The sequence below is a fragment of the Bos grunniens genome, chromosome 7 (assembly GCF_055505025.1).
Source record: "Bos grunniens cultivar Pamir isolate PY7600 chromosome 7, Bosgru_T2T1.0, whole genome shotgun sequence".
Taxonomy (NCBI): domain Eukaryota; kingdom Metazoa; phylum Chordata; class Mammalia; order Artiodactyla; family Bovidae; genus Bos; species Bos grunniens.
Window position 1 is genome coordinate 17,501,726 of NC_141171.1, and position 26,193 is coordinate 17,527,918.

The window sequence follows — 26,193 nt, forward strand, 5'->3', positions numbered from 1 at the left end:
AAAAAAGAATCATAAGACATCTTTCTTCCCTTCATCTGTCCATACTCACTCTTCAGCCTCTTTTGTTTTGAATAAGCTAATCAACTTCAGCACCAAACTCTCTCTTTCTCTCAAACTCCACATGCACCCTGGCAGCAAATCAAGACCTTTTGCTGAAAAGACACCAACCTTGGTGTGAGTCTGATTTGGGGCACTGACTTCATCTGGCCCACCAGGAGATGTCTCCTGGCTCATCCCAGTCATCTAACTGCATTCATTGTTCCCCCAGAGCAGCCAGTGGGATCCTTTCAAAATGTGAATCAGATAGGGTCTCCCTGAATAAAAGTTAGTGTTGTTACAATTCCCAGGAAGACCCTGCTTGATCTTGCCTTGTATCAGTTCCTTGTCCAGTCACCTTCAGTCACTCTGCAAGTACCTCCAACACACCAGGAATGCTCACCTCAAGCCCTCTGACCAGTATCATTCTCCCCCAGATATGCACGCAGCTCACTCCTTCTTCTTCAAGTCTTCACACAAATCTTGCCTTCTCCAAGCCCACTCTATTCACTCTAATTAGCATCACAAACTGCCTCCCTGACATTTGCTATGTCCCTCACCTCCTCTTTAAGACAGACAAATTTGATTAAATCAAAAGTGAAAACATCTCCACTCAAATATCCTTTCAACAAACTACAGATTGGCAGAAGATATTTAGAGACATAAATGAGGTCCATCATATGTAAAGAGCTCCCAAATATCAATAAGATAAAAACCAAAAACACAATGGACAAAGAGCAAAAGGATAAGGGGAAATGGACAAAAAATATAAATCAGAATAATCACAAAAAAGAAACCTAATGGCCAGCATAAAATAGAGACATCTAATCCACTAGTAATCAGTGATATGCAGATAAAACTATAGTGAGATATCATTGCTTATGCATGATGTCAGCAGGAAAGAAGAGCCTGAAAACTTAGAGGTTGTGAGGGGGATAACTATACTTCAACAAAATAATTTTTTAAAGTGGAATTTTACCCTCTAATTGATGACAACACCACAGCTTTTCTGTTCATATATTCATTCATTTATTTGACAATTAGTAAATCCTTCTAGGGTGCTTCTCTGATGGCTCATCAGGTAAAGAACTCACCTGCAATGCAGGAGACACAGGAAATTTGGGTTCAATGAGTCAGGAAGATCCTCTGGAGGAGGAAATGGCACCCCACTCCAGTATTCTTGCCTGGGGAATTTCATGGACAGAGGAGCCTAGCAGGCTACAGTCCATACAGTCACAAAGAGTCTGACATGACTGAGTGGCTAAGTACACAGCACAAATCCTTTTAGGTATCAGACACTTTACCAGGTGCTCTTTATCCCCATGGAAGCCTTGTTAATTCTAAGAGTAAAGACTGCTTTATCCTTCAGTGTATCCTTGATAAAGATTTGTACCTAATAACCCTAGGGTGACTCTTGGATTAAAAGTGACAGTACATGCAGCCACAAAAGATTCACTATGAAAATAGGTTAGTTGGTGGGAATGCAAACTAGTACAGCCACTATGGAGAACAGTGTGGAGATTCCTTAAAAAACTGGAAATAGAACTGCCTTATGATCCAGCAATCCCACTGCTAGGCATACACACTGAGGAAACCAGAAGGGAAAGAGACACATGTACCCCAATGTTCATCGCAGCACTGTTTATAATAGCCAGGACATGGAAGCAACCTAGATGTCCATCAGCAGATGAATGGATAAGAAAGCAGTGGTACATATACACAATGGAGTATTACTCAGCCATTAAAACGAATACATTTGAATCAGTTCTAAGGAGGTGGATGAAACTGGAGCCTATTATACAGAGTGAAGTAAGCCAGAAAGAAAAACACCAATAAGTATACTAGTGCATATATATGGAATTTAGAAAGATGGTAACAATAACCCTGTACGTGAGACAGCAAAAGAGACACAGATGTATAGAACAGTCTTTTGGACTCTGTGGGAGAGGGTGAGGGTGGGATGATTTGGGAGAATGGCATTGAAACATGTATAATATCATAGATGAAATGAGTCGCCAGTCCAGGTTCGATGCACGATACAGGATGCTCAGGGCTGGTGCACTGGGATGACCCAGAGGATGGTATCGGAAGGGAGGTGGGAGGGGAGTTCAGGATGGGGAACATGTGTACACCCGTGGTGGATTCATGTTGATGTATGGCAAAACCAATACAATATTGTAAAGTAATTAGCCTCCGATTAAAATAAATACATTTATACTAAAAAATAAATAAAATGCAAAAAAAAAATAGGTTAGACTTGAAAGATGAATGGATGGTCCAGTTAAATGAACTTTCAAGCCTCATTCAATGCAAATTTAGGGTTCTGAAGAGAAATAAGATATTTCATGTCAAGTTCATACACAGATTTTGCCAGTGTAAAGAAAGAGAAGGGTGTTTTCTGCCAATGAAATTGTAGCTCAACCAGCATTTCCTGAACCCAATTAAGTTTGAGAGTCTGCCTGAGTATCTATGACCGCAGCTTACCCATAAATTGTGACTCTTTCCTCAGCGTTCCTCCTGTGGGTCGATTGAGGGCAGCTTCATAGGCTGCCGACTGCACTCTGTGAAGATACTGTGTTGCTAAACGGGCAGTTTCTTCCTTGTGTTCCTGAGATGGCTTGGTGGTGATGTTGCTGAAGTTGCCAAAAGAATCGGCTATTTCCTGCCATACAAACAGTGAGTGTGCAGACGTAGAGAGCAGATATGTGGTTGCCGAGAGGGAGAGGGTTGGGAGAGGGACTGGGAGTTTGGGATTAACAGATGCAAACTATGATACGAAGGATGGATAAAAAACAAGGTCCCACTGTAGAGCACAGGGAGCTACATTCACTATCCTGTGATAAACCATAACGGAAAAAAATAAATTTAAAAATTGTGAGTGCGTTTATAAAATAGAAACAGACTCACAGATTTCTAAAACAAACTAATGATTACCAAAGGGGAAACACAGGATGCAGGGAGGGACAAATTAGGAAACTGGGATGAACATACACAGGATATAAAACATGGCCTTCTGTACAGCACAGGGAACTATACTCCACATTCTACAATACCTATATGGGAAAAGAAGCTGTAGAAGAATGAATATATTCATTCATTCGTATTTATATATACATATAACCGAATGTCTTTGCTATACCCCTGAAACTAACAGCATTGTCAATAAACTATACTCCAATAAAATTTTTAAACAAGAATAGAATACTTAGGAATAAACAAAAAACAGAGTGTGATTCACCAATAAAATTTTTTAAAAGAATGAAATATGAATAAACAAAAAAGTAGTGGATATGAAAATGACTATTGTCTAGGAGGAAATCATAAAAGGAAACTAAGACTACAGATTTTATTTTCCAGTCCTTTCTCGAAGCTTCCACAACTATGAGCTTTCTCTGGAATTATTCCCATTGCTCAATAGCAGAAGGGAACAGTTTGTAGGGAAAAGACGCGAATGTTTAAACAAAGCAGGAAGAAACTCAGACCTTACACTTTTACTTCATTCCATTGTGAAGTAATTGAATGTTTTTAATTCACTGATCCTAGATTTTGCATCACCTTCTACCTGGTTTCCTGGGTGGAGACGATCCCCTGGAGGAAGAAATGCAACCCACTCCAGTATTCCTGCCTGGAAAATCCCATGGACAGAGGAGCCTGGTGGGCTATAGTCCGTGGGATTGCCAAGAGTCGGACACGACTGAGCGACTGAGAACGTGCCCATGCTGCCTGGTCTCACCTTTGCTTTTCTGCTGAATTCCTCTGCATTTGTGCTTTCTTTTAGAGCTTTTTAGTATACCCCTGAAGAAACAGTCAATTGTCATCCAATATGGGAAAATGTTTATTTTCAGAAAAGTAGGAAGGGAGAGACCTCTTGAAATAAGGTTAAAAATCTACACGTGCGGTTTGAATTTCTCCTGTGATGTGGAGACCCAGAAAGGAAAAAGAACTCGTCCCACCTAACTTATAATTAATTCCTTCCGGCATACTGGAGGAAGAAAAAGATGGAGAATTGTCTACTGTGAGGAAACATTCACAGAAACAGGGAATGATTTCAAACCTGTAACTTAAGTGTGACATTGTTATCTTCTGGTACTCCTTTTGTCACCATGGTAACAGAGCTAATCCTTGTGTTATTTGGGTCCTGAGTGGTGACCTAAAAGGAGAGAATAGAAACATATCATTGGCTTTCATTCAGTTAGAAGCATCCAGAGGTTGTTCTCAAGTTCTCAGAAGCTTTATTAAAACAGTTGGCTCTGGCAGAGAAATACTCTGACATATCTGTGAATGCAAGACTGCAAAATTAAACACACTTGTTGGAGTTTAGCACACACACACAATGTAAATAAAGTTCAATACATTGTTTTGGGACTAATGGGTATCCATTTGAAAAGAATGAATCAGTTCAACACCCACCCCATTATTCTCAAAAGTAGTTTCTAGAGAGCTTACCTGTCAAAAATGCCTAAATATTCCCAGCTATTAAGTTAATATCTTTTTTCCCCCACTGAGAAAATTAAAATTGTAGGAGGGGCAATTCAAATATATCAACTTTGGGGGATGGAAGTGAAACAATCAAATGCCATTCATAATAGTCAAAATATTAAAATGTATTTCTATTTTTATATATTTTATATAAAGTCTTTATTTCTATATAACCTTTGTGTATAACAGATAATGATGTAGACATGTCTTTCCACTCTCCATTTTAATAAAAACAATCTGTATAACATATTTACCTTTATTCTTTTTTTCCCAGCTTTATTTATTCTCCTCCTACTCTACTGTTTTTTCTGGTTTGTGTGTGTGTAATTTATTTTTTAAAAAATTAATTTATTTATTTTAATTGGAGTACACAATATTGCGGGGGTTTTGCCATACATCAGCATGAATCAGCCATGGGTGTACATGTGTCCCCCAATCCTGAATCCCCCCTCCCACTTCCCTCCCCACCCCATCCTTCTGCATTGTCCCAGAGCACCGGCTTTGAGTGCCCTGCTTCATCCATTGAACTTGCACTGTTCATCTATTTTACATATGGTAATATACATGTTTCAATGCTATTGTCTCAAATCATCCCACCCTCACCTTCTCCCACATAGTCCAAAAGTCTGTTCTTTACATGTGTCTCTTTTGCTGTCTTGCATATAGGGTCGTCATTACCATCTTTCTAAATTCCATATATATGTGTTAATATACTGTATTTGTGTTTCTCTTTTTGACTTACTTCACTCTGTATAATAGGCTCCAGTTTCATCCACCTCATTGAATTGACTCAAATGTGTTCTTTTTTATAGCTAAGTAATATTCCATTTACCTTTATTCTTGACTGTGACTAGAGAGAGTCTGTTTTCCAAAAGTGCACTTTAACCTAAATGGTCTAGAAGGCATGTTTTTTAAGTCCTGTAAGTTCTATATGACACTGGACAATTTAGCTGCTAAGTCACTTCAGTCGTGTCCGACTCTGTGCGACCACATAGACGGCAGTCCACCGGGCTCCCCTGTCCCTGGGATTCTCCAGGCAAGAGTACTGGAGTGGGGTGCCATTGCCTTCTCCGTCAAGCTGCAAATAACTTTTAATGAAACAAAGGACTGAATTTTGAAAATTCATCTTTTGGGTGTAATATTGATTTCCATATTGTCTCAATGTAACATACGTTTGTTTTGTAAGTCACTTTTGAAAGATTTCTTTGCAATAACACATAACATTTGCAACAGTGAAATTATATCAACCATAATGATGATTAAATTGAGGGGGTGTGGGTGCTTACTGTTTTTTTTTTTTTAATAATTTGGCCATGCCATTTAGCATGCGAAATCTTAGCTCTGTGACCAGGGATTGGAGGCACAGAATCTTAACCACTGGACCACTAGGGAAGTCCCAGATGGTGTGTTTTTTATAATTAATTCTGTACAGAACTAGTGTTGACTGAGAACACTTCATGGCTGCCATGTATTCTCCAAACAATGCATTGTTGCTCAGAAAGAAAGCAATCGATAAAACAAAATATGGAAGAAATAGGAGAAGATGCAAAAATATTAATATCAAGAAACACCTTTTTATCCCCAAAGACCATTAAGTATATGTGCCCTGGCAGGTGTGGGGAGGTTGATTTGAACCCTTGTTTTATATGTTATATTTAAGGATATTCCCTCTAGAGAATATTTTATTTGTAATTACTGTTTATTTCCACATATTGGTGGTGGGCACCAAACACAGATTTACAAAGATGGAAACATACCTGTTGTTTATAGTCTTCCGAAAATGTAACTTGGGTTGGGATAGGGGACCTAGGGTTGATTCCTAGAAATAGAATGATAATTAAAAAAAAGAAAAGAAAAACAGAAATGTTTCTTCCCAGTCTGAAATTCGGAAAATTTCCCTCCCCAACTTTTCCTTTTTCCAACTTGCTCCCAGCTTTCTTTTATTATGGGATTTCTGCTTCTCAGTCATGCCTGCTGGTTGTCATGCCTGCTAGCCAATTGAAGTGTTTGTGTGTATATGTGTGTGTTTGTGTGTATATGTGTGTGTTTGTGTGTGTGTTAGTCACTCATTCATATCTGAGTCTTTGTGCCCCCGTGGACTGTATCCCACCAGACTCCTCCGTCCATAGAATTCTCCAGGGAAGAATACTGGATTGCCGTTCCCTTCTCCAGGGTATCTTCCCCAGGGATCAAACCTGGGTCTCCTGCATTGCAGACGGATTGTTTGAGCAATCAGGGAAGCCCAAAATTGAAGTATAGTTTATTTATAATACTGTATTAGTTTCAGGTATATAACATAGTGATTCAATATTTTTGTATAGATTATACCCCATTTAAAATGATCACAAAGTAATGGGTATATCTCCCTCTGCTATATAATATGTCTTTGTTGCTTATTTATTTTATACATACTTGTCTGTACCTCTTAATTCTATACCCCTATCTTGCCCCTCCCCCTTCTTCTCCCCACTGGTAGCCACTAGTTTGTTCTCTATATCTGTGAGTCTGTTTCTGTTTTGTTATATATCTATTTGTTTTATTTCTTAGAGTCCACATGTAAGTAATATCATACTTACTTGTATTTGTCTTTGTCTGACTTATTTCACTAAGCATAATACTCTCTAGTCCATATTGTTGCAAATGTCAGAATTTCATTCTTTTTTATGGCTGAGTAGTATTCCATTCTGTGTGTATCTATGTCTGTCTCTATATCTCACATCTTCTTTATCCATTTATCTGTTGATGGACACAGATTGCTTCTGCATCTTGGCTCTTGTAAATACTACTGCTATGAACATTGGGATGGATGTATCTTTTCAAATTAATATTTTTGTTTTCTTCAGATATATACCCAGGAGTGGAATTGCTGGATCATATCGCAGTCCTATGTTTAGTATTTTGAGGAAACTCCATATTATTTTCCATAAAGTGAAAGTGAAGTCACTCAGTCATGTCCGCCTCTTTGCGACCCTGTGGTCTGTAGCCTGCCAGCCTTCTCCTCTGTCCATGGGATTTTCCAGGCAAGAATACTGGAGTGAGCTGCCATTTTCTTCTCCAGGGGATATGCCCAACACAGGGATCGAACTCAGGTCTCCCACACTGCAGGCAGATTCTTTACCCTCTGAGCCACCAGGGAATCCCTGTTTTCCATAGTGACTATACAAATGCCACCAACAATGTACAAGGGTTTCCTGTACTCCACATCCTGTCCAACATTTATCTGTAGACTTTCTGATGATAGCCATTCTGACAGGTGTGAGGTGTTACTTCATTGTGGTTTTGATTGCATTGCTCTGATGATCAGCAATGTTAAACATCTTTTCATGTGCCTGTTGGCCATCTGTATTTATTCTTTGGAAAAAATGTCTATTCAAGTCTTTTGCTGAGGAATACTAATCCCTAGTCCATCTTATCATTTGTAAATATTTTCTCCTATTATGTGGGTTATCTTTTCATTTTTTTTAACTTTTTATTTTATATCAAAGTATAGCTGATTAACAATGTTGTATTAGTTTCAGGAGTACAGCAAAGTGCTTTAGTTACACACACACACACATATATATATATGTCTCTATTCTTTTATAAAATAATTTGTCTTTTCATTTTTTAATTGAGTTGCCCTAAGCTTCAATATTTCAATATAAGTCAGAAAGACAAGTTAAAATAAGAATAAATTGGCAACCACTAGGGGGAGTCTTAATGTGTTACCTTAACAGGAGCTGCACATTTGGAATGCATCTCTGCTCAGTAGTAAAGAATTGCCTGCCAAAGCAGGAGACGCAGGAGACCTGGATTCGAACCCTGGATCAGGAAGATCCCCTAGAGGAGGTCATACTAATCCTCTCCAGTATTCTTGCCTGGAGAATCCCACGGACAGAGGAGACTGGTGGGCTATAGTCCATGGGGTCGCAAAGAATAGAACATGATTGAAGCGACTGAGCACTCATAAACATGTGTGCACACATACATGTTAAGCACACATAAACAGCCATATCAAAGGATAGTATTTAGATACTGAGGAATTGAAAGGTTATTAGCATACTGAAGTCAGATCCATACTGATGCATTGTTTTCCTTCACTTGTTTACCTCAACTCTTTCTCTCAGAAAATTTTCACCCGAAGGCGTCAGAGAATCTGCTTACTTATGCAAGTTCCTCCGGAGCCAGTAAAGTGAGTTCTCCCAGCAGGTGTCTCAAACCCAGGATTGCAGACACATAAGTAGCTTCCCCGGGTGTTCTTACACTTGGCTGTCGGTGAGCACAGTGCAGGGTCCAGGCATTCATTCTTATCTGTGGCAGGAAAAGGATGAAAAGTGAATCAGTCAGTGACATGGGGTCACTCAGGGCTCCATGAGTTCACCTTTTCATGCCACATCTGTGGCATGTCTGCCACACACAGGTCACAGTCTGTGCATTTCAAGGCACTCACCTTGGTGTCTTCAAGGCTGTCTCAATATAAAACTGAAAGTTTTGCCTCTAGAAAACCACTAAGCACCAACCGAACCGAGATGGTCAGCCAGTGTCAGAGCAGTGAACAGGATTACTTGTATTTACTTTCCATTTTTTAAATTAACTTTTATGGGAGAATAAAAAACATTTTTTTCTAATGTTGGAGCCCATCCATGAGGATGATGACAGGAAAGTAGATTCTTTACTGTCTGAGTCATCGGGGAAGCCCTAATACCATGTTAATGAAGGGTAACTACCAGCAAGGGAAACTAAAGAGTAGAATCATCAGATGAGATGGTTAGATAGCATCACTGACTCAGTGGACATGAATCTGAGCAAACTCTGGGAGACAGTTAAAGACAGGGAAACCTGGCATGCTGCAGTCCATGGGGTTGCAAAAAGTTGGATACAACTAAGCGACTGAACAACAATAAATACCACAATAAAAAATTTTTTAATTAAAAATAAAAAATAGTTTAAAACATATTTGGGCTTCCCTGGTGGCTCAGACTTTAATGAATCTGCCTGCAATGTGAGAGACCAGGGTTTGATCTTTGGGTCGGGAATATCCCTGGAGAAGGAAATGGTAACCCACTGCAGTATTCTTGCCTGGAGAATCCCATGGACAGAGCAGCCTGGAGGGCTACGGTCCATGGGATCGCAAAGAACTGAACCAGCTGAAGCGACTGACACACACGCATACATGTTATGCACATGTATAAACAGCTGTATCAAGTGACAGTGTTTAGATACTGAGGAATTGAAAGGTTATTAGCATACTGAAGTCAGATCTGTACTGATGCATTGTTTGTTTTCCTCAACTCTTTCTCTGAGGAAATTTTTACCGGAAGGCGTCAGAGAATCTGCTTACCTATGCAAGTTCCTCTGGAGCCAGTAAAGTGAGCTCTCCCAGCAGGTGTCTCAAACCCAGGATTGCAGACACATAAGTAGCTTCCCCAGGTGTTATTACACGTGGCTGTCAGTGGACACGCTGTGCTGTTCAGGCATTCATTCTTATCTGTGGCAGGAAAAGGATGAAAAGTGAATTCGTCAGTGACAGGGCTCCATGGGGTCACTCAGGGCTCCATGAGTTCACCTTTTCATGCCACGTCTGTGGCATGTCCACCACGCACAGGTCACAGTCTGTGCATTTCAAGGCACTCACCTTGGTTTGCCCAAGCCTGTCTCAATATAAAGCTGAAAGTTTTGCCTCTAGAAAACCACTAAGTGCCAACCCAACCGAGATGGTCAGCCAGTGCCAGAGCAGTGAACAGGATTACTCATATTTATTTTCCATTTTTAAAATCAATTTTTATTGGAGTATATAAAACATTTTTTTCCCTAGTGTTGGAGCCCATCCATGAGGATGATGACAGGAAGGTATATTCTTTACTGTCTGAGTCACCAGGGAAGCCCTAATACCACGCTAATGAAGGGTAACTACAAGCAAGGAAAATAAGAGTAGAATAATCAGTTAGATGACATGGTTAGATAGCTTCACTGACTCAATGGACATGAATCTGAGCAAACTCTGGGAGACAGTTAAAGACAGGGAAGCCTGGCATGCTGCAGTCCATGGGGTTGCAAGAGTTGGATACAACTAAGTGACTGAACAACAGCAATAAATACTTCAATAAAATTTTTTTAATTAAAAATTAAAAAACTAATTTAAAACATATTTGGGCTTCCCTGGTGGCTCAGACTGTAATGAATCTGCCTGCAATGTGGGAGACCAGGGTTTGATCTTTGGGTCGGGAATATCCCTTGGAGAAGGAAATGGTAACCCACTGCAGTATTCTTGCCTGGAGAATCCCATGGACAGAGCAGCCTGGCAGGCTACGGTCCATGGGATCGCAAAGAACTGAACCAGCTGAAGCGACTGACACACATGCATACATGTTATGCACAATAAACAGCTGTATCAAGTGACAGTGTTTAGATACTGAGGAATTGAAAGGTTATAGCATATTGAAGTAAGACCTGTACTGATGCATTGTTTGTTTTCCTCAACTCTTTCTCTGAGGAAATTTTCACCGGAAGGCGTCAGAGAATCTGCTTACCTATGCAAGTTCCTCTGGAGCCAGTAAAGTGAGCTCTCCCAGCAGGTGTCTCAAACCCAGGATTGCAGACACATAAGTAGCTTCCCCAGGTGTTAGTACACGTGGCTGTCAGTGGGCATGCTGTGCTGTTCAGGCATTCATTCTTATCTGTGGCAGGAAAAGGATGAAAAGTGAATCAGTCAGTGACAGGGCTCCATGGGGTCACTCAGGGCTCCATGAGTTCACCTTTTCATGCCACATCTGTGGCATGTCTGCCACACACAGGTCACAGTCTGTGCATTTCAAGGCACTCACCTTGGTTTGCTCAAGCCTGTCTCAATATAAAGCTGAAAGTTTTGCCTCTAGAAAACCACTAAGTGCCAACCCAACCGAGATGGTCAGCCAGTGCCAGAGCAGTGAACAGGATTACTCATATTTATTTTCCTTTCTTTAAATCAATTTTTATTGGAGTATATAAAACATTTTTTTCCCTAGTGTTGGAGCCCATCCATGAGGATGATGACAGGAAGGTATATTCTTTACTGTCTGAGTCACCAGGGAAGCCCTAATACCACGCTAATGAAGGGTAACTACAAGCAAGGAAAATAAGAGTAGAATAATCAGTTAGATGACATGGTTAGATAGCTTCACTGACTCAATGGACATGAATCTGAGCAAACTCTGGAAGATAGTTAAAGACAGGAAAGCCTGGCATGCTACAGTCCATGGGGTTGCAAAGAGTTGGACACAACTTAGCGACTGAAAAACAACAATAAATACATCAGACATTTTTTTACATGAAAAAATAGTTGAATACGTATTACTTAAAAAAAATAGTTTAATATGGGCTTCCCTGGTGACTCAGAGTATAGTGAATCTGCCTGCAATGTGGAAGACCCAGGCTCAATCTCTGTGTCAGGAATATGCCTTGGAGAAGGAAATGTCAACCCATTCTAGTATTCTTGCCTGGAAAGTCCCATGGATAGAGGAGCTTGGTGGGCTAGGCGTTTCAGAGTTGGACATGAATGAACGACTAACACTAACTAACATACATATTTATTTATTGTTTAAAAAACAGTAGAAGGAAGAGAGAGTGGTGAGTAGATTTTTTTTTTTAATTTTATTTAATTTTTAAACTTTACAATATTGTATTAGTTTTGCCAAATATTGAAATGAATCCGCCACAGGTATACCCACGTTCCCCATCCTGAACCCTCCTCCCTCCTCCCTCCCCTACCCTCCCTCTGGGTCGTCCCAGCGCACCAGCCCCAAGCATCCAGTACCGTGCATCGAACCTGGACTGGCGACTCGTTTCATACATATTATACATGTTTCAATGCTATTCTCCCAAATCTCCCCACCCTCTCCCTCTCCCACAGAGTCCATAAGACTGATCTATACATCGGTGTCTCTTTTGCTGTCTCGTACACAGGGTTATTGTTACCATCTTTCTAAATTCCATATATATGCGTTAGTATACTGTATTGGTGTTTTTCTTTCTGGCTTACTTCACTCTGTATAATAGGCTCCAGTTTCATCCATCTCATCAGAACTGATTCAAATGTATTCTTTTTTTTTAAATTTTATTTTATTTTTAAACTTTACATAATTGTATTAGTTTTGCCAAATATCAAAATGAATCTGCCACAGGTATACATGTGTTCCCCATCCTGAACCCTCCTCCCTCCTCCCTCCCCATACCATCCCTCTGGTTCGTCCCAGTGCACCAGCCCCAAGCATCCAGTATCGTGCATCGAACCTGGACTGGCATCTCGTTTCATACATGATATTTTACATGTTTCAATGCCATTTTCCCAAATCTTCCCACCCTCTCCCTCTCCCACAGAGTCCATAAGACTGTTCTATACATCAGTGTCTCTTTTGCTGTCTCGTACACCAGGTTATTGTTACCATCTTTCTAAATTCCATATATATGCGTTAGTATACTGTATTGGTGTTTTTCCTTCTGGCTTACTTCACTCTGTATAAAAGGCTCCAGTTTCATCCACCTCATTAGAACTGATTCAAATGTATTCTTTTTAATGGCTGAGTAATACTCCATTGTGTATATGTACCATAGCTTTCTTATCCATTCATCTGCTGATGGACATCTAGGTTGCTTCCATGTCCTGGCTATTATAAACAGTGCTGCGATGAACATTGGGGTACACGTGTCTCTTTCCCTTCTGGTTTCCTCAGTGTGTATGTCCAGCAGTGGGATTGCTGGGTCGTATGGCAGTTCTATTTCCAGTTTTTTAAGGAATCTCCACACTGTTCTCCATAGTGGCTGTACTAATTTGCATTCCCACCAACAGTGTAAGAGGGTTCCCTTTTCTCCACACCCTCTCCAGCATTTATTGCTTGTAGACTTATGGATTGCAGCCATTCTGACTGGCGTGAAATGGTACCTCATAGTGGTTTTGATTTGCATTTCTCTGATAATGAGTGATGTTGAGCATCTTTTCATGTGTTTGTTAGCCATCTGTATGTCTTCTTTGGAGAAATGTCTATTTAGTTCTTTGGCCCATTTTTTGATTGGGTCATTTATTTTTCTGGAGTTGAGCTGTAGGAGTTGCTTGTATATTTTTGAGATTAGTTGTTTGTCCGTTGCTTCATTTGCTATTATTTTCTCCCATTCTGAAGCCTGCCTTTTCACCTTGCTAATAGTTTCCTTAGTTGTGCAGAAGCTTTTAAGTTTAATTAGGTCCCATTTTTAAAGTATGAGTTTAGAAAATATGTCTCAGAGGAAGTGACAAAGTGTAAGAGAATATGGAAACACCATACAAGAAATCCCCAAAGGAAACAGTGGAGTAAGATTTAGAAAACAGAATGGAATTCACTGGGCTTTCCCAGGTGGTGCTAGTGGTAAAGAATCCACCTGCCAAGGCAGGAGACACAAGAGATGTGGTCAGGAAAATGGTAATCCACTTCAGCAGTCTTGCCTGGAAAGTTTCATGGACAAGAGGAGCCTGGTGGGCTATAGTCCCTGGGGTCGGGCTGTGACTGAGTGACTGAGCATACACGGAACTCATCTGTGTAGAAAACAACGGAAGAACTAAGACGACTTTACGACAAGCTCACGTTTTCTGTGTCTTGGGCACAGTTGGTATTCTTATGTTCAGAGTCTACAAGCAATACACTCTGAAGAGGGTGTGGAGAGAAGGGAACGCTCCTACATTGTTGGTAGGAATGTAAATTGATACAGCCACTCTATGGAGAACAGTGTGGAGTGCTTAAAAAAAATAAGAATAGAGTTATCATATGATTCCATAATCCTACTCCTGAGAAAATTTCTACCTAAAAACTAAATATATAAACAACTTTTTTAAATGAGTTGATTTCTCCATTTGAAAAAATCAGGAACAACATTTGAAAAACCACTAATGTGTTTTAGAAGTTAAGTTCTTATAAAACACTTTCTAAAAACTACTTTCTAAACCGAAGCAATAACGTGTTAGAACATATAATGAAAACAAATTCCCATGCACAAATCTTTATAACCTTCTCATTAATTTTTTGCTATAAACACAAATGTAAGTGCTTACAGTTTTTTGAAACCCCAAAATAGTAGTAATAAAATTTTGTGTGAACTCTATTTTTTTTTTTTAGTATATTAGGAAACTTGCTCCTTGGAAGGAAAGCTATGACAAATCTAGACAGCATATTAAAAAGCAGAGACATCATTTTGCCAATGCCAACAAAGGTCTGTATAGTCAAAGCTGTGATTTTTCCAGTAGTCGTATGCGGATGTGAGAGTTGGACCATGAAGAAGGCCGTGCACCAAAGAATTGATGCCTTCAAATTGTGACGCTGGAGAAGACTCTTGAGAGTCCCTTGGACAGCAAGGAGATCAAATCAATTAATTCTAAAGGAGATCAGTCCTGGATATTCATTGGAAGGACTGATGCTAAAGCTGAAGCTCCAATACTTTGGCCACCTGAAGTGAAGAGCTAACTCATTGAGAAAGACCCTGATGCTGGGAAAGGTTGAAGGCAAAGGAAGAAGAGGGTAGCAGAGGAATAAGACAGTTAGATAGCATTACCAACTCAATGCACAAGAATTTGAGCAAACTCTGGGAGGTAGTGAAGGATAGGGAAGCCTGGCATGCTGCAGTCCATGGGGTTGCAAAGAGTATGACATGACTTAGCAACTGAACAACAACGTTTCCAAATGAGAAAAACTCATTAGGCTATACATATCTGCCAACCCCTTATTAATATGGACTTTAAAATATCCCAAATTGAGGACAGACGCCTTTTATACATCCCTGGTAACATTCCTTCTTACTTAGCACTTAGATCCAAAGACTATGCAGTCTAAACAAAAAGATCCTTGAGCTAAAGAATTTAAGGGCTCTTTAATGCTATTCAACAAAAAAAGATTGTTTTTCATGCCTAGCGTGTAGGTCTCCACTATCAAAGCCATTGATTTGATCAGTTATTATCAAAATTTAGGTCCAATCTCTCAATAGGAGGGATGAGTAGACCTACTCTTTTTCTAGAATGTTCTTACTGGAATAACACTCACCTATGCACGTCACTCCAGGATCATTAAACTGTCTCTTCCCATTGCTTGATTCATATCCAGATTTACAGGTGCAGAAGTAGCTTCCCACAGTGTTCGTGCAGGTGGCTTTCGAAGGGCAGGCCCGGGTATCCATGCATTCATTCACATCTGTGACTAAGGATCCATCAAAGGTCAAATGAGTGAGTTCAGTCCATGTCACTATCCTATCAGGCAGGTGTTCGGTCCACTACAGAGTGTTCCTTAGGTTCAGCACTTGGTTTACCATTCTCTTCCCCACCAGTTAATGAAAGCACTCCAGGTCCTGGTTCCACAGAGCTTATATTTTTATGAGGGGGCAAGGGAATCCCATATGGAAAGGATTGCAAATAGATGTAAGAAGCCATATTGAGGGCAAAAGGAGAAGGTGACAGAGAAGGGGGTGACAGAGAATGAGATGGTTGGATGACATCACCAACTCAGTGGACATGCTGCTGCTGCTAAGTCACTTCAGTCGTATCCGACTCTGTGCGATCCCATAGACAGCAGCCCACCAGGCTCCCCTGTCCCTGGGATTCTCCAGGCAAGAGTACTGGAGTGGGTGGCCATTTCCTTCTCCACAATGGACATAAGTTTGAGCAAACTCCAGGAGATGGTGAAGGACAGGGAAGTCTGGTGTGCTGCAGTCCATGGGGCCACAAAGAGTCAGACATGACTTAATGACTGAACAACCACAGGAAGAAGGCCGAGGTGGGATGAATTGAGAAAGTAACATTGAAACATACATTACCATATGTAAAATTAGATAGCCAGTGAAAATTTTACTGTATGAAGCATGAAGCTCAAACCCAGTGCTCTGTAACAACCTAAAGGGGTGGGATGGGGTGGGAGGTGGGAGGGAGGTTCAAGAGGAAAGGGACATATGTACAGCCATGAGTGTGAGCAAGCTCCAGGAGTTGGTGATGAACAGGGAAGCTTGGCACGTTGCAGTCCATGGGGTCTCAAAGAATTGGACACTGAGCGACTGAACTGAACTGATAGCTGATTCATATTGATGTATGGCAGAAACCGACACAATACCATAAGGCAATTATCCTTCCAATTAAAAATAAATTTGAAAAAAAGAAGCCAGAAGTTAAGAGAGGGTCAGGAAGAGAAATTCTGTAGGATGACCAGGGCAAGTGTCATCAGGGCAAGCCGAGATGACTAAGTACGAGAAAATCTAGCAGAAGATGGTTTTTTTTTTTTTTTCTTTTTCGGCCCTGCCACATGGCATGTAGGATCTTAGTTCCCCAACCAGAGATTGAACCTGGGTCTTTTGTGTTGAAAGTGTGGAGTCTTAACCTCTGGACAGCCAGGGAATTCTCTAGCAGAAGGTTTTCTTGAGCAGTGGGACAGCCATGAGATGGAGACCATCTTGGTGTGGAATGGTGGACAGGAGTGAACAGGAAGACAGACTGATCATCCCTGAGTTCAAAATGTAATCTTAGAGGCTTCCCTGGTGGCTCAGTGGTAAAGAATCCACCTGCCAGTTCAGGAGATGTGGATTCGATTCCTGGTCCAGGAAGATCCCACACGTCTTGGAGCAACTGAGCCCATTTGCCACAACTACAGAGCCCATGCGCTGCAAGTACTGAAGCCTAAGTATCCTAGAATCCATGCTCGATGACAAGAGAGGCCACCACAGTGAGAAGCTGCACCACAGTTAGAGAGTTGCCTCTACTCTCCAAAACTAGAGAAAAGCCTGTGCAGCATCAAAGACCCAGGATAGCCAAAAAGAAAATTTTTAAAATATAATCTTAAAAAGTTAATGTCCCAAGGCAATCTCCCAGTAAATATTCATGAAGATAATACTTCCTAACTATTTATTTTTATTGGCCAGGAGGCACAGCATGAGGGACCTTAGTTCCCAGAATAGGGATCAAACCCATGCCCCTTGCAGTGAAAACATAGAGTTATAACCATTGGACCACAAGGCAAGTCTCATGATTTTTAATTTCCCAGGCTAGATTGCATTTTCTTAATTTTTTGCCTTCATTTTATCATTTACAAGATGAAAATAATTCTACATATTTGGTCATCCTATGATCCAGTGATTCTTCTTCGAGAAATTCCTCAAGAAAAATGAGAGCATATGTCCACAGAAAGACTTGTACATGAAGACTTTGTTCAATAGGCTTCACAGCAGCCCTCTTCATCATAGTCAACCATCAGAAAATCAGAAAATCAGGAGTCCATCAACAGGAAAATGGATCAATAAACTGTGGTATATTAACAAAATGGAATGCTATGTCTGATTGACAAGAGATATTCAGGATGTATTAGGTGAAATAAAAAGATATTGTAAAATGCATAAACTGTAACTGCATTTGTAAATAATACATACATAGTCATATCTGCATTTATCAAATTTTGGTCTGTATCTATATCTATTTACCTACTTATGTATGTAAATGCATGTTTATATTTACGTACATACTATTTAACATACATAGGCTATTTGTACAAAGAACCCACAAAAATTATATGGAAATAATAAAAGATGATCACTCTTTTTACTGTGACTCATGTGTTTAAATATACACATATTTACTTAATTATATATATAATATATATTTTTAAATGTCTATAGTTATGTATGTATATATATTTAAATATACACCTATTTGTCTATATTTATATTAATATATACTTTTAAAATAACTATATAAATAAGTCAATAGGTACGACATTCTCAGTCACTCAGCCATGTCTAACTCTTTGCAACCCTATGGACTGTAGCCCACTAGGCTACCCTGTCCATGGGATTCTCCAGGCAAGAATACTGGAGTGGGGTGCCATTTCCTACTCCAGGGGGTCTTCCTGACCCAAGGATCAAGCCTGTGTCTCCTGCACTGCAGGCAGATTCTTTACCACTGAGCCATCACGGAAGCCCATAAATAGGTGTGTATATATATGTAGGAGAATCCCATGGACAGAGGAGCCTGGCAGCTTACAATCTATAGGGTTTTGCAAAGAGTCAGACACAACTGAAGAGACTTAGCATGCACACATAATAAAAAGAATAGTTTTCTCTTTATTATTTCTATATAATTGTTCTTCTGACTTTTGTGGATTCTTTGTGTAAATAGCCTCAGTTACACAGTAAGAATGAGCCAATAAAGCTACTTGTTTTTAAGTGTCATAAATGTAGCATGGTAGGAAAAACTGTGAAGGCTAGAATTACTTGGAGAGTCACATGAGTTTGAGCAAATGCTTACCATTTCCATGTTTCTCTTTTTAACTCTGAATTTGGGGAAAGAGAAAGTTGTTCTGCTTATCCTCAAACTGCTTTGTAAAGAAACATCTATAGGGACTTTCCTAGCAGTCCAGTGGTTAAGATTCCACCTTCCAGTGCAGGGGCTATGGGTTTGATCCCTGGTCAGGGAACTAGGGTCCCACATGCCTCTGGGTGCGGTCCAAAAAAAAAAAAAAACAAAAACCCAACATCTGTAGAAACACAGGCTACACAAACTATTCCAGATTCATTCTGCCCATCACCCACGTACCTTGAAGTGATGCGTTAGGAATATTCAGAGAGAAAATTAAGCAGGAAAGTCCTGGGGGAGAAAACAAAAGGGGAGTTTAATTTTTTAAATACTTTCTGGTGGCCTGAATCTGTCGAGGCTGACTTTACTTTCCTCCCCCAAATAGCTCTTGAATACTTTCTCTAAACACATTAAGCACATTCAACACAATTTTGGCTCTCTAGAGACTGTTTGGTCCTTGAGAGCTAAAAGTCAGTTGATCATAATCAACAAACATTCACAGATTGATAAAAATATTTTTGAGATGTCAAGGATAAAAATGGATGAAACGTGAAAATTTAGAAAGCTGAATAATACTGACAAATAATTATTTACTTTAATGCCTTTTATAAGTCTATGAAAAAAAGCAAAGTGAAAGTGTTAGTTGCTCAGTCTTTGCGACCTCATGGACTATAGCCCACCAGGTTCTTCTGTCCATGGGATTTTCCAGGCAAGAATACTGAAGAGGATTGTCATTTCCTTCTCCAGGGGATTGTCATGACCCAGGGATCAAACCTGGGCTGCCTGAATTGAATTGCAGGCAGATTCTTTACTGTCTGAGCCACCAAGGAAGCCCCTATATAGTTACATAGGTAGCAAAATGTGGCTTCGTCAATTGTTGAATTTAACATTCATTAGCACTTTATTTTATTTGAAAATAATGCAGAAGTTAGGTTTTCTCACTGGACAAGTGTTTCATAAAAGTCAAAAGAGTTGGGGAATTCCCTGGTCGTTCAGTGGTTAGGATTCTGTGTTTTCGTTACTGAGGGGCTGGATTGGATTCCTGGTCCGGGAAGTAAGATCCAGTGTGGCCAAAAGAGAAAGTCACAGGACTTGGACAATTGAACGAGTTTATCATGGGCAAGTAAATTAAAAAGTATAATTCTAGAAGTCCTCTTTGTATTTTTAGTAAAACAAAAACACATAGCATGGAATGAGGAGCAATTTCAATATGTTTTATAAAATACATGTTGGGGCTTCCAAAATTAGGAGCAGGAAGCAAACGTGATTTCTCTGAAACAAGAAAGATACTCATCAATTTTTAGTTCCCATCAAGGTACGTTCATACAGAAAGAGCAACATTGCAATTTTACAAGCAATCTGCACGCTCAGTAAATTTACAAGCAATTTGCATGCTCTGAGTCATCAGCTAAGAGACTTAGAGGACCCAAGTATGGAAATTCTGGCTCACTAAGCAAATAGATCCGGAAGAATCAAACTCAGTTTCAGGAAGAACAATGAGCACGGGACAGCTTTCCATGCCAAAAACCTGGCCCTGACACGAAATAATCCATTCTTACATGAGATTCATGTTTTGCAAGGGCTTCCCAGCTGGCTCAGTAGTAAAGAATCTGCCTGCCAATGCAGGAGTTGCAGGAGACAAGGTGGCAAAGATCTCCTGGAGAAGAAAATGACAACCCACTCCAACATTCTTGCCTGGAAAATCCAGTGGACTGTAGCCCGCCAGGCTCCTCTGTCCATGGGGTTGCAAAGAGTAGGACACGACTGAGCACAGTACAACAACAACCACCCCTTGTATGATGGAGTATAAGAGATTGCAAGCTTTGAAGAGCCCCATTGCCTGATGAAATCATTTTGAAGTGCCCTATCTTAATTCCTCCAGGTATTTCCATAGGACACATACCTCAGCCATGGTTTAAAAGAACAAACCAGGTGGATGCCCCCTGCCCAAGCCACAGTGTTGAAAACAGAGTATGAGAGTTGAAGTGTCCTTGCTATTTCTATTTAAAGAGAATAAAATATATTTTTAAAATTTTTTATTATTTTTTAAGTTATTTTTAATTGGAGGATAATTGCTTTATAATGTTGTGTTGGCTTCTGCCATACAATAACGTGAGTCAGCCCTAAGTATACATATGTCACCTGTCTCTTGAACTTCACCCCCACTGCCCCCCACCCCAGTCCACCCCTCAAAGTTGTCACAGAGCACTGAGTTGCACTTTCTGTGTTATACAGCATCTCCCCACTAGCTATCTATTTTACACATGATAAAGTGTATGTTTCAATGCTATTTCTCAATTTGTCTCACCTACTTCTTGCCTCCCTGCCCCTCACCTTCCCCTGTGTCCACAAATCCATCCTCTGTGCCTGTGTCTATTCCTGCCCTGCAAATAGATTCATCAGTACCTTTTTTCTAGATTCCACATATATGTATTAATATACAATATCTGTTTTTGTTAAGAGAGAATAAAATATTTTAATGACTTACCACTCAAAGGCAAAAAGAGACTTCGAGCCATCATGACAAAATGAGAACAGAAATAGGAACTTATATGTCTTTATCTCTGGTATTTCTCAAGGAGAATTGGGGATTTTGTAACCGCTACTGTGGGACCATCTTCTAGTATTCTAATGAGAAACTAAAGAGAACAGCATTTTTTTTTTTAAATACAGAAACAGAGACGGTCAACTTAAGGCTGCAACTTACTCTGAAATGCATTTTAAAAAATAAGATGAATGTCACAAAATTCCTAGAGCTAATCAGTGAATTTAAGTTGCAGGATACAAAATCAATACACAGAAATCACTTGCATTTCTATATGCTAACAATGAAAAATTGGAAAGAGAAATTGAGGAATCAATCCCATTCACTATTGCAACAAAAAGAATTAAATATCTAGGAATAAATTTACCTAAGGAAACAAAAGAACTGTTACACAGAAAGTTATAAGACACTAATGAAAGAATCAAAGATGACACAAGCAGATGGAGAGATATTCCATGTTCCTGGGTAGGAAGAATCAATATTGTGAAAATGACTATACTACCAAATGCAATCTACAGATTTTGTGTGATTCCTATCAAATTCCAAATGAATTTTTTTCACAGAACTAGAACAAAAAATTACACAATTCTTATGGAAACACAAAAGACCCCAAATAGCCAAAGCAGTCTTGAGAAAGAAGAATGGAGCTGGAGGAATCAACCTTCCTGACTTCAGATTATATTACTAAGCTACAGTCATCAAAATCATATGGTACTGGCACAGAAACAGAAATATAGACCAATGGAACAAGATAGAAATCCCAGAAATAAACCCATGCACCTATGGGTACCTCATTTTTGACAAAGGGGGCAAGAATATACAATGGTGTAAAGACAGCCTCTTCAATAAATGGTGCTGGGAAAACTGGACAGCTACATGTAAAAAATGAAGTTAGAACACTTCCTAACACCATACACAAAGATAAACTCAAAATGGATTAAAGACCTAAATGTAAAACCAGAAGCTATAAAACTCTTAGAGGAAAACATAGGCAGAACACTCGATGACATGAATCAAAGCAAGATCCTCTATGACCCACCTTCTAGAGTAATGGAAATAGAAGCAAAAGTAAACAAGTGGGACCTGATTCAACTTAAAACCTTTTGCACAGCAAAGGAAACTATAAGCAAGGTGAAAAGACAACCCTAAGAATGGGAGAAAATAATAGCAAATGAAACAACTGACAAAGGATTAATTTCCAAAATATACAAGAGACTCATACAACTCAATACCAGAAAAACAAACAACCCAATCAAAAAGTGGGAAACAGATATAAACAGACATTTCTCTGAAGAAGACATACAGATGGCTAACAAACACATGAAAAGATGCTCAACATCGCTCATTATTAGAGAAATGCAAATCAAAACTACAATTAGATATCACCTCACATCAGTCAGAATGGCCATCACCAAAAAAGTCTACAAACAATAAATGCTGGAGAGGGTGTGGAGAAAAGGGAATGCTCTTGCACTGTTGGTGGGAATGTAGATTGATACAGGCACTATGAAAGACGGTATGGAGATTCCTTAAAAACTAGGAATAAAACCACCATATGATCCAGCAATCCCACTCCTAGGCATATACCCTGAGGAAACCAAAATTGAAGAAGACACATGTATCCCATTGTTCATTGCAGCACTATTTACAATAGCTAGAACATGGAAGCAATGTAGATGTCCATCGGCAGATGAACGGATAAAGAAGCTGTGGTACATATACACAGTGGAATATTATTCAGCCCTAAAAAGGAACGTATTTGAGTCAGTTCTAATGAGGTGGGTGAACCTAGAACCTATTATACAGAGTGAAGTGAGTCAGGAAGAGAAAGATAAATATCATATTCTAACGCATATATGAGAGAAGGAAATGGCAACCCACTCCAGTCTTCTTGCCTAGAGAACTCTGTAGACAGAGGAGCCTAGTGGGCTGCTGTCCATGGGGTCACACAGAGTCAGACGTGACTGAAGCAACTTAGCATGCATGCATGCATTGGAGAAGGAAATGGCAACCCACTCCAGCATTCTTGCCTGGAGAATCCCAGGGACAGAAGAGCCTGATGGGCTGCCATCTATGGGGTCGCACAGAGTCGGACACGACTGAAGCAACTTAGCAGCAGCAGCAGCAACGCATATATATGTAATCTAGAAAAACGGCACTGAAGAATTTATTTACAGGGCAACAGTGGAGAAACAGACATAGAGAATAGATTTATGGACATGGGGAGAGAGGAGGAGAGAGTGAGATGTATGGAAAGAGTAACAGGGAAACTTACATTACCATATGCAAAATAGATAGCCAATGGGAATTTGCTGTATGGCTCAGGAAACTCAAACAGGGGCTCTGTATCAACTTAGAGGGGTGGGATGGTAAGGGAGATGCAAGGGAGGTTCAAAAGGGAAAGGATATATGTATACCTGTGGCTGATTCATGTTGAGGTTTGACAGAAAACAAAAAAATTCTGTAAAGCTACTATCCTCCAATAAAAAAATGAATTAATTTTTAAAAGTAAGATGAACGAATGAAGTGAGAGGGCAATGCAGACATGGAGATACATTGTAAAAACACAAGTAAAATGTTCACTGAAGATTCCAGGTTCGTGTGCAGGACCTGATTTTGCTCCCACCCCTCAGAAATGGCAACTGGCTTGTGGCATTTTTGTATCTTATTGTTCATAATTTGCCCCCATCTGTGCATATGTGAAGTTATTAGTCCCATTTTGCCTTTTGTTGTTCAGGGAGATGTTTGTCCAGGTGGAACCACTGCAACGAAGGGTCCCAGGTCCCAGCCTCTCTCAGGTACATGGGCATTCACTGTACAATTCTTGCAGCTTGGCAAGTTTTCATAATAAAATGATGTTTAAAAATCTTAAAGTACCTTTCTTATAGAAATCTTAGAAACATGGATTTGAAATAGAAGAAAATAAAAGTTACATATAAGCTCTATGCTCAGAGCTCCTACTAATGTTAGAAAATTTTTAATTATGCTCTACATATTTTTTCTGTATCTTGGGATTATTGACATTGGAGTTGGATTATTCTTTGCTGTGGGAGCCTGTTGTAAGCCCCACCCACTAGAGGCTAGCAGTACCACCCCCCCAGATGTGACAATGAAAACACTGTCGCACCTCCCACTTCCCCATCCTCACGTTGCCCCTCCTCCCCACTGGTAACTTGTGCTCTACATCTGTGAGTCTGCTTCTCTTTTATTATATACTTACCAGTTTTTTTGTATTTTTCAGATCCCACCTCTAAGTGATATCATAAAGTTTTTATCTTTCTCTGCCTGATTTACTTCACTTAGCATAATGCCCTCCATGTTCATACATGTTGCTGCAAATGGCAAATGGCAAATTTTCATCCCTTTTTATGGCTTAGAAGTATTCCAGGGTGTGTGTATACCACATCTTTTTTCCATTCATCTGTTGATGGACACTCAGGTTACTTCTATATGTTAGCAATTGTCAATAATGCTTCTATGAACTTTAGGATGCATGTATCTTTTCAAATTAGTGTTTTTGATAATCCACAATAAATGGTTTCTTGAAGGATATGTGATTTCAGATGATGCTGGAGAGATTAAATAAGCCTTGACACATGAAGGAGAATGATGAGTTCCAGAATAAGTGGGCATTAGGGCCAATATTCAGAATTTAGTTCATGGACCAACAACCCAGCCAGGCTGGAAGTGCAAAGTCCGAACAGGGCCAAGAGGGCCAAGGTGTTAGTTTCCATTCTGATTTGCTATTTCTGACCAAAATAAACTTGCAAATTTGCGGGGAGCAGGGGAAGGGATCAGAAGAAGGAAGTCTCTTTTCTTCTGCTTTTTAAAGAAATATCTTAGCTATAGATGTCTTCACATTAGCTATTACTTATAAGCTGCTTTTTGATCAAGTCCTACAAAGATGAAGTTATCAAATCACTGAGCTGATCTCTTCCAGATGGAGGCCCACGTTTGTGAGATGCTGAATGTCCCACCATGGCCTTTCTCTCTGCATTCGCCTCTCGGCCCCAACATATGCCCAACAACAACTTGATCATGCTATATTCTCCACCTGAATCTTACTTCCTTCCATCAGAGACCAGATTGATGCCTTTCATTCATAGAAGGTTATTTCTATTTTCTTTTCTTTTAATTAAGTAATTTTTTACATACAAAAAAAAAAAGCTGTGCATAATGAATATGTGCAACTCAACGAGTTTGTAGATTCGTACAAACTCAGAAGACCATTACTGACGCCAAAATATTGGTCCTCTGTACACAATGCTGATATGAGATACGGAGACAGAGTTTCGAAGGAGAAAGAAAGAGCAGATTTATTCTTTGTCAGGCAAAGAGGGAGTACAGCAAGCTAGTGTCTCAGGAAGTGTTCTCCTCTCTTCAGAGGGAGGGTAATCAAGACATGGAAACCTTTTCAGTCCCTCAGAATATTCTCCAATGTCCACTTCTGGTCAGTACCATCCTCCCAACCCTGGAATTAACCCATTTCCACCACCACAGATTATTTTTGTCTGTTCTTGAACTTTATATAAGTAGACTCTTACCATCTGTTGTCTCTTCAATTGCTCTTCTTTTGTTAATCATTGTCTATTAGATTTATCCATGTTGGGGCATGTAGCTGTGCTTTGTCCTTTTTCATTGGTATATGGGATTCCATTCCATGAATATGTCCCAATCTACTTATCCATACATATCTGTTGGTGTACATGGGTACTCATTTCTTTTGGGAATATGCCTAGGAGTGAAATCACACACACACAGCAAAAAGTATATACAGATAACAATAGATAGGGATAAAGATCACAGAGATGCAGTAGATATGGACAAATAATGT

General features: G+C 39.8%; 1 protein-coding gene across 1 annotated transcript in view; it reads right to left on the minus strand.

Moving 5' to 3' along the window:
• LOC147368702 (adhesion G protein-coupled receptor E3-like) overlaps positions 1–21,431 on the minus strand; it is a 43,120-nt gene extending 21,689 nt beyond the window's left edge. Inside the window, exons 1-9 of the mRNA XM_086409754.1 lie at positions 21,303–21,431; positions 19,055–19,105; positions 15,531–15,683; positions 11,025–11,171; positions 9,836–9,982; positions 8,659–8,805; positions 6,273–6,334; positions 4,091–4,186; positions 2,521–2,698 (exon numbers count right to left, since the gene is read on the minus strand). Of these exons, the coding sequence (XP_086265880.1) occupies positions 2,521–2,698; positions 4,091–4,186; positions 6,273–6,334; positions 8,659–8,805; positions 9,836–9,982; positions 11,025–11,171; positions 15,531–15,683; positions 19,055–19,105; positions 21,303–21,336 (1,015 nt within the window). The 5' untranslated portion in view covers positions 21,337–21,431. The remainder of the gene's footprint in view (positions 1–2,520; positions 2,699–4,090; positions 4,187–6,272; positions 6,335–8,658; positions 8,806–9,835; positions 9,983–11,024; positions 11,172–15,530; positions 15,684–19,054; positions 19,106–21,302) is intronic.
• Positions 21,432–26,193: the final 4,762 nt, after the last annotated feature.